At 58.6% G+C, this 15,159-nt stretch overlaps 2 protein-coding genes and 1 non-coding gene across 6 annotated transcripts; all 3 read left to right on the forward strand.

The window, feature by feature from the left end:
* The first annotated feature begins 372 nt into the window (after positions 1-372).
* On the forward strand, positions 373-11,960 carry ATN1 (atrophin 1). Of its 4 annotated transcripts, none has more exons than XM_068560233.1 (10): positions 373-519; positions 4,729-4,915; positions 5,190-5,378; positions 5,473-5,586; positions 6,270-8,248; positions 8,402-8,624; positions 9,012-9,708; positions 10,595-10,738; positions 11,067-11,247; positions 11,423-11,960. In XM_068560233.1, exons 2-10 carry the CDS (start codon positions 4,889-4,891, stop codon positions 11,454-11,456), a joined length of 3,588 nt encoding a protein of 1,195 aa, XP_068416334.1. In that variant the 5' UTR covers positions 373-519; positions 4,729-4,888; the 3' UTR covers positions 11,457-11,960. The 4 variants fall into 4 exon arrangements, with proteins under 4 accessions (XP_068416334.1, XP_068416335.1, XP_068416336.1 ...); XM_068560234.1 differs by having other exon boundaries at positions 6,273-8,248; XM_068560235.1 differs by having other exon boundaries at positions 5,190-5,327.
* Positions 11,961-12,820: 860 nt separating this feature from the next.
* On the forward strand, positions 12,821-14,652 carry C13H12orf57 (chromosome 13 C12orf57 homolog). Its single transcript, XM_068560616.1, has 3 exons — positions 12,821-13,217; positions 13,511-13,687; positions 14,424-14,652. Exons 1-3 carry the CDS (start codon positions 13,166-13,168, stop codon positions 14,573-14,575), a joined length of 381 nt encoding a protein of 126 aa, XP_068416717.1. The 5' UTR covers positions 12,821-13,165; the 3' UTR covers positions 14,576-14,652.
* Positions 12,839-12,900, forward strand: LOC137775970 (U7 small nuclear RNA). Its single transcript, XR_011076097.1, has one exon. It is a non-coding gene; the product is annotated as a U7 small nuclear RNA (small nuclear RNA).
* Positions 14,653-15,159: the final 507 nt, after the last annotated feature.

A 15,159-nucleotide genomic window follows, 5' to 3' on the forward strand; every position in this document is an offset into this window, starting at 1 on the left:
TCGGGGGGACCGCCGGCCTCCGGGAGGGGCCAGGAGGGGGCGAGGGAGACGGCCGCCCGGCAAGGGGCGGGGGCCGCGGGCGGAGGCCGCCTAGGGGGCCGGGGATCGCGCGAGTGCGGGCTGCGCGGGGCGGGCGCGGGCGGCGGGCGGCGGGCGGCGGGTCGGAGCTGAGCGGAGCGCCAGCCGGGCCGCGGGGGCGGGCGGCGGCGCGGCGGGGGCGGGCTGCGCGGCCCGGGCGTTCCGGGTGGCCTGGGGAGGCGGCGGGCCTGGGGAGGGGCCGAGCGAGAGCGGGGATCGGGATTTGCTCCGGAGGCGGGCGGGCGATCCGGGCCAGGTGGGGTAGAAGGGGGGATGGGGGCCGCCCTCCGGGGGGGTCGGGGCCGCCGCCGCCGCCGTCGCGGCGGCGACTGAAGCCGGGAAGAGGAGAGGGGGGCGGGGGAGCGGCCGCCGCCGCCCCCCGGAGGCGCCGGAGCCCCGAATCCCGCTCGGAGCCAGCCAGCCGTCCCGAGCTACAACCAGGTAAGATCTGCCGCGGCCCGGGCCTCGGGCCCGCCCGGGTGCTGGCCCGCGGCTCCCCACCCCCACCCCTCGTAGTTCCCCCTCCCGCCGCCGCCGCCGCCGCCGCCTCCATTTGTTATTTTCCCGATCCGGTCCCCCACTGCGGGCACTGCCTGGCCTGAGGCTGGGGGCTCAGGGGGTGGGGCCGGCCCCCGAGGAGGGATGGGGGCCAGGGTACCCGGAGGATCGGGAAGGTGGGGGGAGGTGGGAGGATCTCAGGAGGAGGGCTGATGGGGCAGGAGGGTAGCCAGGACCCTGGGACCCAAAGAGGAACCCCGAGGTGGAGGGTCGGCGGAGGAAAAATGGGATGCCCGTGAGGGGGCTTCGGGGCGAAGGCAAAAAGGAATGGAGAGATGGCAGCGAGGTGGGGCATGAGGACTCCAGGAAAAGCCCCAAAGGCCCAGAACCCGGGTTTCAGAGCCTGGGTTTCGGGGTGCTAGGTGTAGAAGGGAGTTGGGAAATGGGGAAGGGGTGTGGTAGGTGGGAAGAGAGGGACTGTAGCTGATGAGGGAGGAGAATGGAACCTGGGGAAACGGGGGGCTCTGAGAGGGCCACCTTTGAGAAGAAGAACCCGGCGTGTTCCCGGTGGAAGTGGGAAAGTGATGCCTTTGTGACTCAATTTTCTTTCCCCTACCCCGGGTCACCTCTGACCTTGTTTTTCCAATCTCAGACACAGGTACTTCTTGGCGAGGGGCACACCGGGGCCCAGTAGCGTGGGTCCTCCTGCAACTGGTGAGGAGGAAGACTGGAACCCTGAAGGGAGAGTTAGGGAGCAAGGGTTTCTGGGAGGGTGGAAACAGAGGAGAGAATTGGGCAGTCTTATAGGCACTCCAAACAAGTTGTGACCCCCATCCTCAAATCCCCGGAGCACCCACTGCCCCTCTAGCTGGGGTTTCCTTAAGAGGGGGTGGATCTTCATTACTGTTTTGTGCTCAGAGATTTCCCTTTGTGCATGGACTTATTTCTACTGGGGTAGGTACTCTTAAGCTCCCTTCCCTGAGGGTGCTATAGGAGGACAGGAGGTGCTTTGGCAACTGTAGGGGGAGTTGCTGGCAGATGGACCCCTGGGATGGACTGTTGAGGGGCAGGTTCTGCCATTTTGTTGCCATGGCAATGATCCAGTGGGATGGCTAATAGTTGGGGGGTCAGAATCTTGACTGGGCCTTTGGCTATGCCCTTGGAACTCTTGGCTGGATTCTGGAGGATGTTTCTGGTGCTGCTCATGGAGAGGAGGTTCCCCAAGGGGTCCACCCCCTTCCATCCAGGAACAGGTAGACATATTACTTGCAGGTCATAGTTGTTTCTCTAAGTCCCTCCCTTTAGGCATGGTGGGAGGATAGAAATGCTCCTGTTCCAAGTTATACCATCTTTTGGCAGTTCATTATTAGGGACTTTTTGTATAGTCTTTTTGCTTCTTTGCACAGGTATTCTTCCATTTTCTTAAACTTGAGTCTTCCTTCCCAAGTATCCCTTTTCGTCTTTCCCAGACTATCCCCACAGTGACCGCTTCCCTCAGCTAACCTTGGACCTTCTGTTTCTCTGACCTTGTAGGAATGGCTGGGCTCTCCATGCCCATCCCAGGTGAGGGTGGCCCAGGGGAGAGGGCTGTGGAACAGCCTGGTGTAGTGGAAATACTCCAGAACAGGAGCCGGGAGACCTGGGTCTAGTCCTGGCTGTACCTCTAACTAACTGTGACCTTGGGCAAGTCACTTCTCTTTCTTTGAGACTCAGCTTCATTGTCAGATGAAGGGATTATAGATAAGATGATATCTGAGGCCCCTCTGACCACTGTAGATTCTAAGGCTTAGGCCAGTGCCTTGTTATCTGCTGGTCTGGGCTGCACTGTTATCTAGGACTGGTTTGTGAGTCTGGCAGGTCTGGAATGATGGTGGAGGCTGGGCCAAAGATCCTGGAATTCACCCTGCAAGCCCATCCTAGAAAGCCTTGTGCCTCGAGTGTATTCCTTCAGACAGCCTCCTCAGATTTCTCCCTTAATTTCTTTTCTTGTTCTTACTTAGAGACTCTTTCCCTATTTTTCATGTTTTCACCTCCGCAATCTGGCCTTTGTCCTTTTGCTTTTGCAGTAAGGTGCTGAAAGGTGAATGTGCTTAGTGTTTTGCAGACACATAGTAGGTGCTTACAGATAGATCGGAGTTACAGTGACCGGCTACTAGGACAGGAAGGAGGGTAGCTCCGCTTGTTGGTGCTAAAACATGCTCCAGGTTCTGGAATGTATATATAACCCAACCCTACCTCCTTCTCTCTCCTGCCACTCCTCCCCAGGGTCACCTACCCTTTTATGACTGCTTTTCTCCTTCAGAGCTACTCATTGCTAATTTTATCAGATTTTAACTGATTAAAGAAGTTGAGGTGGGGGAGGGCCACGCGAGGCTTGCTCTGTTCTTCAGGTACATCCCTGCCTTTCTCTGACCTTTTGGATCCCCTGACTCTCGCCAACCATGAACAGGTTCTGTGATAGGAAGGAGAGATGAGCACCCCCCTTTAAGGGGCTGGCAAAGACACACCAGTCACAGTCATCTCTCTTGTGCTTTTGTTAGGATTGTTTTCCCCTTTTGTTATGTTGGGTTTTGTTCTTTGGCTTTTTTGGGGGGGGGGTTGACAGTATTTGAAAACCAATTCACACAACAACTCAAAAATGTGGTAATAGTTGTAATGGAAGAGAAATGGCTGGTGTACTGGGCAGAGCATCAGCTGTAAGTTCAGAAGACAGGGGGCTCCGCCCCAGCTATTTTGGGACTCTAAGTAAGTAAATTGTTATTAAGTTTCCTGGAAAGGTTAGGCTCACCCCTCACTGCATCCCTCAGTAGGGTTCAGTGGAGGTGAGTGAGAGGTATTTACTCTGTATTCCTTGGGAAAAATATGCTACAGAATCTAGAAAGGCTATTTCCCTAGCCAGGCCTCCTAACTAACTCAGAATAGGTGGCTAAGCCTACTCCATTTCCACTGAGGCCAGCAGCACTTCATTCGAGAAGACCTACTGAAGTTAGTGGGTTTAAAGGTCAGTAGCAAGAACAGACCAGAACACCCATATATATATGACATCTGTGGGGAATACAGAAAGGAAGAAAACAGTAAGAAGATATCATTTTTGTTCTTAAAAGATCTTACGGTTAGTAATATGGAGAGATGTGACACTTAGCAAGAAATACAAACAAGTGCAAATGAAAATTGCTGGCTATGTAGATAGAGATATGTAGATAGGCCGTGAGGAGGTATGAGTCCCTGTCTAAGCCAGGTGGGAAGATAGGCTTACAAATGTGTACATTTGTCTTGTTTACCCACTGATGTTCACTGATTTGGTTGGTAGAGTGAGAGCCTTGACTTTTCCTCTAGCCTTAGGGAACGCAAGCCCTAGAGCAGGGGTCTCATGAGAGTCTCAGAATTGAAGTTCTGCACTTTGGGGATACCTAGGTTTGGTCTTGGGCTTGGTCGGGCTGTGTGCCTTTGCATTGTAGAATGGGACATTGTTCTCCCAGCTACTCTGACGTGAAAAAAGTTTCTTTTCATATCTCTGGAACTGATCTAGGCCTTCTGAGAATTCTCCCCACCAACTTCTGATGAGAGTACAGCTAAGTACTGAAGAGCGAGCGTGGGCTTTGAAGTCAGGGAGACGGGGCTTGATTCTGGGGCTGTCACTGGTTCCTCACTGTGTATTTCTCACACGAAGTTGGGCAAGTCACAGTCACAATCTTTGAGCCTCGGTTTCTTCACCTATATAATGGGGATAATAAGAATACCTCCTTTTCAGGGTTGGTTGTAAATATTAAGTGAAATTGTACATGTAAGGGCTTGACGTAGAGAAGGTACTTCATAAATTAGCTAATACTTCAGCTACATTTCTTTATGCTCCTTTTAGAGGCTCGGTGGAATTCGTGGGCGTGCATCTATTTCCTAGGGATCATGAAGGGTGAAACAGTGTGATCTCCTGAAGTGGGGTGCATAGGCACCTCGGCGTTTTCTGCCGTCCCACGAGATGAAAGGGAGGCTATTGCCGGCAGAGTTGCCCCCACAGGTGGCTGGGACGACCCATGGGCACGCCAGCAGTGTCTCATGGCTCGGCTGCTTACTCAGCCCCTTGACAGGCACAGTAGTGTCCCCTTCAGAGCAGTGTGCCCCAGTTTGGAGACTCTGATGGTCTTTTTCCAACAGGCTTCACTGAAAACAGACCGTGTGAGTTCCAGGTGCCTGTACTGGAAACTTGGAGACCCTGCTTCCTAGGCCACAGCTGTGGGGAACTTAGGGCGAAGCAGATAAGTTTCTGTATTCAGCTGCCCAGGCGGAGGAGAATGGGGTCTCCACAGCCTGAAGAATGAAGACACGACAGAATAAAGACTCAGTGAGTAGGAGCTAAAATGAGAAACACGAAAGATCAGGGGCAGGGAAGCTTCTGGCCTGTCCCAGGGCCCAGCCCCGCCCCTGCCACCCAGCTCCACTCTTTCCTCCCTCTCTTCCACCGCCAGGCAGCACCTCCACCCCCCAGCAGACGAGCCTGGCTTTGAACCCCATCCTTCTGGGACACCCACTGGAGGGGAAGAATAGAAATAAGGTACATGATAAAGTGAGGTGCAATGTAGAAAACGACATTATCTGCTTGCTTCCTTCTCCCTCAGATGTCAATGAGGAGTGGACGGAAGAAAGAGGCCCCTGGGCCCCGGGAAGAACTGAGATCGAGGGGCCGGGCCTCCCCTGGAGGGGTCAGCACGTCCAGCAGCGATGGCAAAGCCGAGAAGTCTAGGCAGACGGCCAAGGTATTCTGTCCCCATGTCCTGCAACAGGATGCCCAGGCACCAGGGCTGATGGTGTGTATGTGTGTCGGGGAGAACTTCCTGTCTGGCTGAGGGTACTGGTGGAGCTCGGGAGGTATAGGACAGGAATTTTCTTTCTCTCTAACAGAAGGCCCGAGTAGAGGAAGCCTCCACCCCCAAGGTCAGCAAGCAGGGCCGGAGTGAGGAGATCTCGGAGAGTGAAAGTGAGGAGACCAACGCGCCAAAAAAGACCAAAACTGAGGTGGGAGACCCTTGCAGCCATCCTGACCCATTTTCTGACCATTCTTTCACCCAAACTTCCTTTTGCTCACAGTTCTTATTTTAGTTTTGCCTGGAATATGAGAGGAAAGTCTTATCCTCGTGCTTATTAAAGTAGCCTATGTGTCAGTCAGATCTGCAGGGCTTTGGCCAGACTGTCAGATGATCAGGCAGGGCCAGAAGGGGACTGGAAGAGTGTGGGATTCTAGCCTCTCCTCTTCTAGGTGCTTTCGTGCAGGGGCTGGGGAGGAGATCCAGGCTGAGGGGTCTCAGTGGAAGGAACAAATAAATCATAAGGAGCATGCAGAAGTGGCCTTTTTAAGAACCAGTGGTTTCCGGGATGTTTAGTTAAAGGGGTAGATGAGATGAGAGGATGGCAGATGGGCTGGTGGAAGACAGGGATTTGGGTTCAGCTGTGGATTGGGAGAAGGTGCTAGAGACGGACACTTGAGGAGGGAACTCAGACGGCTGCTGGGGAGCAGCAGAGACTGTGGGGGGAGTGGGGGAATCCCCGGATGGCAGGGAGGTGGGCTCGAGCAGGAGTACTCATCGCATCGTGGTACAGTGGTGTGCTGTGAGCGGGAGGTTATTTTGTGCGAGGGAGGCCCCAAATCCAGAAGCAAGGAAGGAAAAGGAAAGGGAAAAATGGCCCTCCCTCTTCTACAGCAGGAGCTCCCTCGGCCACAGTCTCCCTCCGATCTGGATAGTTTGGACGGGCGGAGCCTTAATGATGATGGCAGCAGCGACCCTAGGGATATCGACCAGGATAACCGAAGCACGTCCCCCAGCATCTACAGCCCTGGAAGCGTGGAGAATGACTCTGACTCGTCTTCTGGCCTGTCCCAGGGCCCAGCCCGCCCGTACCATCCACCTCCACTCTTTCCTCCCTCCCCTCCCCCTCCAGATAGCACCCCCCGACAGCCAGAGCCTGGCTTTGAATCCCATCCTGCGGGGACACCCACTGGGTATCATGCTCCCATGGAGCCTCCCACATCTCGAATGTTCCAGGCTCCTCCAGGGGCCCCGCCCCCTCATCCACAGCTCTATCCTGGGGGCGCTGGTGGAGGAGTTCTGTCTGGACCCCCAGTGGGCCCCAAGGGGGGAGGGGCTGCCGCTTCAGTGGGGGCCCCTAGTGGGGGTAAGCAGCACCCCCAGCCCCCCAACCCCATTTCAATATCAGGCTCTGGGGCTGGTGGTGCTCCCCCAACAAAGCCGCCCAACACCCCAGCTGGTGGAAACCTACCGTCTGCTCCACCACCAGCCACCTTCCCCCACGTGACACCAAACCTGCCTCCCCCGCCTGCCCTGAGACCCCTTAACAATGCCTCGGCCTCTCCTCCTGGCCTGGGGGCCCAGCCGCTAGCTGGGCATCTGCCCTCTCCCCATGCCATGGGGCAGGGTATGGGTGGACTTCCTCCCGGCCCAGAGAAGGGCCCCGCTCTTGCTCCCTCACCCCACCCTTTGCCCCCTCCGTCCACCTCTTCTGCTCCCGCCCCGCCGATGAGGTATCCTTACTCGTCCTCCAGCAGCAGCTCTGCAGCAGCCTCCTCTTCCAGTTCTTCGGCCTCGGCCTCGGCCTCCCAGTACCCAGCTTCCCAGGCACTGCCCAGTTATCCCCACTCCTTCCCTCCCCCCACCAGCCTCTCCGTCTCCAATCAGCCACCCAAGTATACTCAGCCTTCTCTCCCGTCCCAAGCTGTGTGGAGCCAGGGTCCCCCCCCGCCTCCTCCCTATGGCCGCCTCTTGGCCAACAGCAATGCCCACCCAGGCCCCCTCCCTCCTTCAGCTGGAGGCCAACCCACTGCCCACCCACCAGTCCCGACACATCACCACCACCACCAGCAACAGCAGCAGCAGCAGCATCATGGGGGCTCTGCGCCGCCCCCACCCGGGGCATATCCTCACCCCCTGGAGAGCGGTAGCGCCCACCACGCACACCCCTATGCCATGTCTCCCTCCCTGGGGTCTCTGAGGCCCTACCCACCAGGGCCCGCACACCTGCCTCCACCTCACAGCCAGGTGGCCTACAGCCAAGCAGGTCCCAGCGGCCCCCCAGCCTCTTCCTCTTCCAATGCCTCTTCCTCCTCTCAAGGGTCCTACCCGTGTTCACACCCCTCTCCTTCCCAGGGCCCCCAAGGGGCGCCCTACCCCTTCCCACCGGTGCCCCCGGTCACCACCTCCTCGTCTACGCTTTCCACGGTCATCGCCACAGTGGCTTCCTCGCCAGCAGGCTACAAGACAGCCTCCCCACCTGGGCCCCCGCCGTATGGCAAGCGAGCCCCGTCCCCAGGGGCCTACAAGACAGCCACCCCGCCCGGATACAAGCCGGGGTCCCCGCCCTCCTTCCGAACGGGGACCCCACCGGGCTACCGAGGCGCCTCGCCGCCCGCAGGCCCAGGGACCTTCAAGCCGGGCTCGCCCACGGTGGGGCCCGGGCCGCTGCCGCCTCCGGGCCCCTCGGGCCTGTCATCCCTGCCACCACCGCCTGCGGCCCCCGCCTCAGGGCCGCCCCTGAGCGCCACGCAGATCAAACAGGAGCCGGCCGAGGAATATGAGGCCCCCGAGAGCCCGGCGCCCCCGGCCCGCAGCCCCTCGCCCCCTCCCAAGGTGGTAGACGTGCCCAGCCACGCCAGCCAGTCGGCCAGGTGAGCGGCGGGGGGGTTGGGGGGGTGGCGGGCGCGGCACGGGCCTTGCGTTCGTTCGTGTGGTGCTTTTCAAAGTACTCCAGACCCTGGTCTCGGCCGCTGGTGCGGGGCCGCTCGCAGGGGCTGAGCGCGCGCTGCCTCCGCGCCCGGCAGGTTCAACAAACACCTGGACCGCGGCTTTAACTCGTGCGCGCGCAGCGATCTGTACTTCGTGCCGCTGGAGGGCTCCAAGCTGGCCAAGAAGCGAGCCGACCTGGTGGAGAAGGTGCGGCGCGAGGCCGAGCAGCGCGCGCGCGAAGAAAAGGAGCGCGAGCGCGAGCGGGAACGCGAGAAGGAGCGCGAGCGCGAGAAGGAGCGCGAGCTGGAACGCAGCGTGGTGAGTGCGTCACCGCGCGCTGCCTCCCGCCTCTGGCCCGCCCTCTACGCGACTCGGGGAGGCTCGAGGGGTGGGGATGGGGGTCATGCGCCACCTGTCGGAGAGGAGGAGCCACTGCAGCCCAGGAAATGGAGACCAAAGGATTCCAGCGGGAGGAATTGCATCTCTGGGCTGGAGGAAGGCAAGCTCAGGTCAGAGTACCTGTGGATCGCAGGAAGAGCCACTAACCTACATAGGAAGAGAAGGGGCAGGGAAGTCCCTGGCAGGCTGAGTTCCAATAAGTTGAAGCTTTAGGTATTCAATGCTGAGACCTGAGCAGCTGAGGACCAGGACCAGCCACCTCTTTCCAACCTGCCTTTTTGACCCCGCTTCTCCGTTATCCCACAGAAGTTGGCTCAGGAGGGCCGTGCTCCAGTGGAGTGCCCATCTCTCGGCCCAGTGCCCCATCGCCCTCCATTTGAGCCGGGCAGTGCTGTGGCTACAGTGCCCCCCTACCTGGGTCCCGACACTCCAGCCCTGCGCACCCTCAGTGAATACGCCCGGCCCCACGTCATGTCTCCTGGAAATCGCAACCATCCATTCTACGTGCCCCTGGGGGCAGTGGACCCGGGCCTCCTGGGTTACAATGTCCCGGCCCTGTACAGCAGTGACCCAGCAGCCCGGGAGAGGGAGCGGGAAGCCCGTGAACGAGACCTGCGTGACCGCCTCAAGCCTGGCTTCGAGGTGAAGCCTAGTGAGCTGGAACCCCTACACGGGGTCCCTGGGCCAGGCCTGGATCCCTTCCCCCGACACGGGGGCCTGGCTCTGCAGCCTGGCCCACCTGGCTTGCACCCTTTCCCCTTTCATCCGAGCCTGGGGCCCCTGGAGAGAGAACGTCTAGCGCTGGCAGCTGGGCCAGCCCTGCGGCCTGACATGTCCTACGCGGAGCGTCTGGCAGCTGAGAGGCAGCATGCAGAAAGGGTGGCTGCCCTGGGCAACGACCCGCTGGCCCGGCTGCAGATGCTCAACGTGACCCCCCATCACCACCAGCACTCCCACATCCACTCTCACCTGCACCTCCACCAGCAGGATGCCATCCATGCAGGTGAGACTCCTGCTTCCTTGCCCAGGCCCTTTGAGGCCACCTTGCCCCCCTGGCAAGTGATCGGGTGCTTCCGTTCCTCGGGCCAGGACTTCCCTCCCCACGTCTGGCCTGAGCCTCTCTCCTGAGATTGCTGCCCTGGTCTTTGCCTTCCCAGCCTGTCTCCTCCTGCCCCAGCCTTGCCACGGAGACCCTTCCTCACACCCCAGCCCTCTTCAGGTCTGGTGCCCCCCCACGATAGAGGCCCAAGGTGGAAACCTTTGAAGGAGCACGGTCTTCCTCCCCTCACAGCCCCTGTCTCTGAGCCCTTCACGTAACTATTTTCTTCTTCCTCTGGATTCAACTCTTGTTTCTTGCCATCTTCTCCCCTCCCTGGCAGAGGTGTTTCATATTCCTCTCGGCCTCTAGATCTGTGACCTTCTGGAAAGAGCCTTGTGGCTCTGGTTGTGGGATCACAGTTGACAACGAGCTTTACTCACTGTCTTTTCACCGCATTTCTTATTGTCAGAACACTGCCCCGTCTAGCCTCACAGTCACGTTCATTGCAGGCTCCTTGTGCTTTCTCTCTTTTAAGCTCCTCCCGTCTCATTTCCTAAACTTCCTATCCTCTTCCGTCTCCTCTCAACAGTCCACTCCTCCCTCCCTATTCCTCAGGTCCCTCTGACAACTGTAATCTCCTGTCCTCTGCCATACGTACATCCCTACTGCAGTAGGGTCTTGCCCTGTCCATCTCCCAGGCCCCTAGTTCCTCCATTGTGCCTCCCTGATCCACTGGATCTCCCAGTGTGTGATCGTCTACCTCTCGTCCCAGGCATGGATGCCTTCACCCAAATGCCTGGCTTTCCCCAAACCTCCCTCTGGTGACACCTTCCTCTTCTCTACCCTCCAGCCTCTGCCTCGGTGCACCCTCTCATTGACCCCCTGGCCTCAGGGTCTCACCTTACCCGGATCCCCTACCCAGCTGGGACCCTCCCCAACCCCCTTCTTCCTCACCCTCTGCACGAGAACGAAGTTCTTCGTCACCAGCTCTTTGGTAAGGATGGAGGTCTCGGGGTTGGGGAACGTCTCATGAGGGAAGGGCAGAAAGGAGGAAGTTAGGTGGTGGGATTGGCCTGGCTGGGCTTGGGGAGAGATGAGGAGGTGCCCAGAGGAGCTGGGAATGGGAGTAGGAGGGCTGAGGCCCTGCCCAAGAGAGGCACAGGTTTGAGGGCCAGGCTAAGAGGCCTGAATCCTAACCACCCCTGGCAACTTGCTGGACTGGCTGTCACCTAAGTTGATGAGTGGCAGTTCCTCTGTAGGTAAAGCGGCTGGCTACCTCAGTACGCCGTCAGTCATGTGGCCCCTGCCCTCCCTGCCCACAGCTGCTCCTTACCGGGACCTGCCAGCCTCCCTCTCTGCCCCGATGTCAGCAGCTCACCAGCTGCAGGCCATGCACGCGCAGTCCGCTGAGCTGCAGCGCTTGGCGCTCGAGCAGCAGCAGTGGCTGCACGCCCATCACCCGCTGCACAGTGTGCCGCTCCCTGCCCAGGAGGACTACTACAGGTACCGCAGGGCGCCCTAGGCCTAGGCCAGCCGGAGGGGACGCAGCTCAGCCCGCCTGGGAAGGGGCGTGGCTCCCGTGGGAGGGGAACCCCTTCCCCACCATCCTCTGTGAGAGGGGCCGGGTCAGGATGGACCTCAGTCTCTCAGTCCCTGCTCTGCCCCCCTCTTCCCCCAGTCACCTGAAGAAGGAAAGCGACAAGCCGCTGTAGAACCTGCGATCGATCAAGAGAGCACCCGTGGCCCCTGCATCTGGACCCAGGAGGCCTCCCTCCCCGCCTGCCGCTCAGAGCGGAGGGGGGTGCCGCTCAGTCCCAGGGCCTGGGCCTCTGGGCAGAAGGAAGGAGGAAGGGACAGATGGAAGGCCAAGGCTCCTGTGGTGTGCGGAGGTGGGGAGGGGGCGGGGGTGAGGGCGGAAAGCGCACAGCATCTTGGACCAGGTCCCTCTCCCTTGGCCCCCGCCTTTCTCCCTCCCCCACGCCCCACCCCCGTGGCCACCGCCTCTCCCCCACCCCTTGGTGTGATTATTTCATCTGTTAGATGTGGCTGTTTTGCGTAGCATCGTGTGCCGCCCCTGCCCCTCCCCAGCCCCCGTGTGCGCGCCCCCCACTGCGATGTATGCCCCTCGCCCTTCCCCCACATTAATAATTTATATATATAAATATCTATATGACGCTCTTTAAAAAACATCCCGAACAAAACCAACCAAACAAAAACATCCTCACGACTCCCCAGGAAGATGTCTGTGGCTGTTTCTTTGTGGGCTACGGGGCGTGGGTTGGGGGCGTGGGTCTCTGCGCGGCGACGCTTCGAGAGAAAGCTGTGGGATCACCGGAGACTAGCCCGGAGGTGGGTGGGGCCCCTGGAGAGTTGCAGAGGGGACCTCGAAGAGCCCGGGGTCCTGGAGCCCTGGCTCTGCCCTAACGGGGTCCGTTATGGCAGAGTCTTGGCCTTCCTCCCAAGGCCGGCAAGTCAGGATGCTGGCGGCCTGGGACAGCTCTAGGGAACTACGCAGACTTGGGAGGCGTTTCTGCCACTGGTCCCACAGCTAGGGGCCACCAGAAACCTGCATCCTTTCCGTAGGATAGTTAGAAATGGTGTTGAAGCGGAGGTGCAGGGGGCGTGGCTGCAATAAGTTAAAGCGTTCCCAAGTCAGGAGTCTTAACCACCCTATAGTTGGAGGACGGAGTGGGTGACAATTTCAAACGCCCAGAAGGGAAAGGAAATTAGAGGGCGTTAGCTTCCCCCCACCCCGCCCCAAGGCCATTTTCGGAAAGCGCGGGAGCTGCTTTAACGCCAAGCCTTTACTGCTGCGAATCCCTGTCTACGTTCTTAAAAACTAAAGGGGAGTGACTGGCTTCTTCCTCAGCCAATCGGCATCGAGTTATTTGCATAGGCCTGTACCAAACGTTCACAAACTCTAGAAAGTGAATGATTTAAGAGAGTTCTTTTGAATAGTGTTTTCCCTTCTGAAAGTTGCAATGTGCCCTGTTGCTTGTATAGCAGTAAAGAGTAGGAAATTCCAATGGGAGCTCACCCTAACCAATAGTGGAGTTGGTGGACATGCCACCTTCTCTCCAGGGTGTGTCTCGGGCAGTGTTACAGCTCTTTTAGAATTTGTCTAGTAGGTTTTCTGGTTTTCACCGGAAAACCCCCCACCATACAGTTTGTTTCTAATAATAGAATGATTTTTGAGTGAGCTTTAGGATCTTTAGGTTGCAAGCCTGTTTAGTTTTCTCATTACATACAAACTCAATACCGGGTGTTACGAGTGGAGAAATGGAGGTTGCACCGCGAGGTTTCCGGCCTCAGCTGATGCAGTTTCCCATCTGCCCCACCCGTTGAGAGAGCCGCTCTAGGAGACTGCTCGTTTCTTTTGGGCGTGTTTCCCTGGCTCCGTTGCACGTGCATCTTTTGTTCTATGGCGTCCGCCTCGGCTCAAGCTGCAGGGTTGAGTGCCGAGCAGGCCAAGGGTGAGAAACCGTCTAGTTGTCGCGTGGGCTTTCTGCTAGAAAAAGATGCGGGAGGAAGATCCGGGGCGAGAAACGTGGCTGCGTTTGCTGGGAAATGCGGGTGCGCGGTACCATACTCTCACTTAAGAAGGGTCCTCGCTCTTAGAGAGAGTCGGAGGCCGAGCTATTCGGGTTACTATGGTTTCAGTCCGTTAAGTAATTTCCTGTCCTCTTCCTTGTGTTTTCGGCTGGGCCCGCCGGCCGTGCTCCGATGCCTACACGGGACTCTTTCCGGGGATGTGTCTGATGTACAGTGGTTCTGGCCGAGGTGATCCAGGCGTTCTCGGCCCCGGAGAACGCCGTGCGCATGGACGAGGCGCGGGACAACGCGTGCAACGACATGGGCAAGATGTTGCAATTCGTGCTGCCCGTTGCCACGCAGATTCAGCAGGAGGTTATCAAAGCTTACGGCTTCAGCTGCGACGGGGAAGGTGGGTCAGACGGGGGGTTGAGGAGAGAGCGAGGGATCTTTTGGGGCTCTGAGCCGTCGTCCCCTTTCTCGCCACATGGCGGCAGCCACACTCTACCTGTATTCGTACTCGTGAACTTGAGCCAAGCGAAGTCTGAAGTGCGTTTTCTAGTTACCATTAATTATACTGTTATCCCATTTTAAGATGAGGAAACGGACTCTAGAAATAAACCAAGTGCTGGAGGTCACAGCCGAGCTGGACCTGAAACCCGTTCTGATGGCTTGTAGTGAAGTATCGGCATGACCGCACAGTTCTGTAGCCCCCTCTAAGGCGTTTCAGCTCATCTCTGTATGAGGGTTGGCAGTCAGTTCCTTTGGTGAGATCAGGGTGTTCCCCAAGGGTGCTTACTGATTCAGCCCAGCTGGCCCGTGGCCCTCCTGTGTCCTGGTTATAGACTGGTGATCTTGTGGGTGTGCGTCCTTTGGGGTCTTGTGACTAAATTGCTAAAATGGTTCACCTGATGGTGGGAAGCATGCTTCGGAATATTTTCATTCACTGCATCCCATCTAGTTGTAGACCAGGAAGTAGTTGATCCAACCACACAGGGCAGAGGCCTGCATGTGTCTTGTTTTGCAGACAGCTACCTGGGGCCAGAGCGAGAGTAGCCAGCGACTCGGGCTCAAGCTGCCTCCTCCTGCCATCTTGGGCACATCCGTCTGCTGGGGGTGTGGATTGATGCTCCTGTTTCCCTTCGCAGGTGTCCTTAAGTTTGCCCGCTTGGTCAAGTCTTACGAGGCCCAGGATCCCGAGATTGCCAGCCTGTCGGGCAAGCTGAAGGCGCTGTTCCTGCCACCCATGACCCTGCCGCCCCACGGGCCTGCTTCGGGTGGCAGTGTGGCCGCCTCCTGAGGGTTGGCCCTCCCGTGGCACTGCTGGGGAAGGGAAGACCTTGGTGTTCCGGAGGATATAAATGTGCCTATGACTTAGCCTTGCCGTCTGTCTTTTGTGACCCTGACAACCTCTACGTCCTGGCCTGATGCGCTCTGCCTTGCAGGCTGCCCCATCTCCCGGTCCAGATCCTCGCCATGCTCCTGCTGGGCCCAACCAGCTCCAGGGCAGAGTGGGAGGAGGGGCCGGCTCCTCAACGCCCTGGGTTGGGGGGCCTGCACAGGGCAGCCCCGCCTCTGAGGAGTGGGGCTTCCTGGGCTTTTCCTGAGGCCCCTTGGCTTCTGTGTGCTGGGAGGCTCCCCCATTGGTTGGTGCTCCCTTGGCCAGGGTTACTTCCTGGTCTCTGCCCGCAGCACCCATCCTCCTTCAGTTCCGTTGGCCGGAGCGCCAGGTGGAGCTCCAGGTGGCTCCTCCCTTCCCCAGGGAAGGAGGCGGGGGGGAGAGGCAGGCGGCGCTGGACTCCGGCCTGGGGCTGGAGGGAGAAGCCAGCTGCTGTGGGCGGTCTGAGGCCAGCCCCTCCCCACCTGTCCCTTTTCCGGGTTTAT

This window comes from Eschrichtius robustus, chromosome 13 (assembly GCF_028021215.1).
Source record: "Eschrichtius robustus isolate mEscRob2 chromosome 13, mEscRob2.pri, whole genome shotgun sequence".
Lineage (NCBI taxonomy): Eukaryota > Metazoa > Chordata > Mammalia > Artiodactyla > Eschrichtiidae > Eschrichtius > Eschrichtius robustus.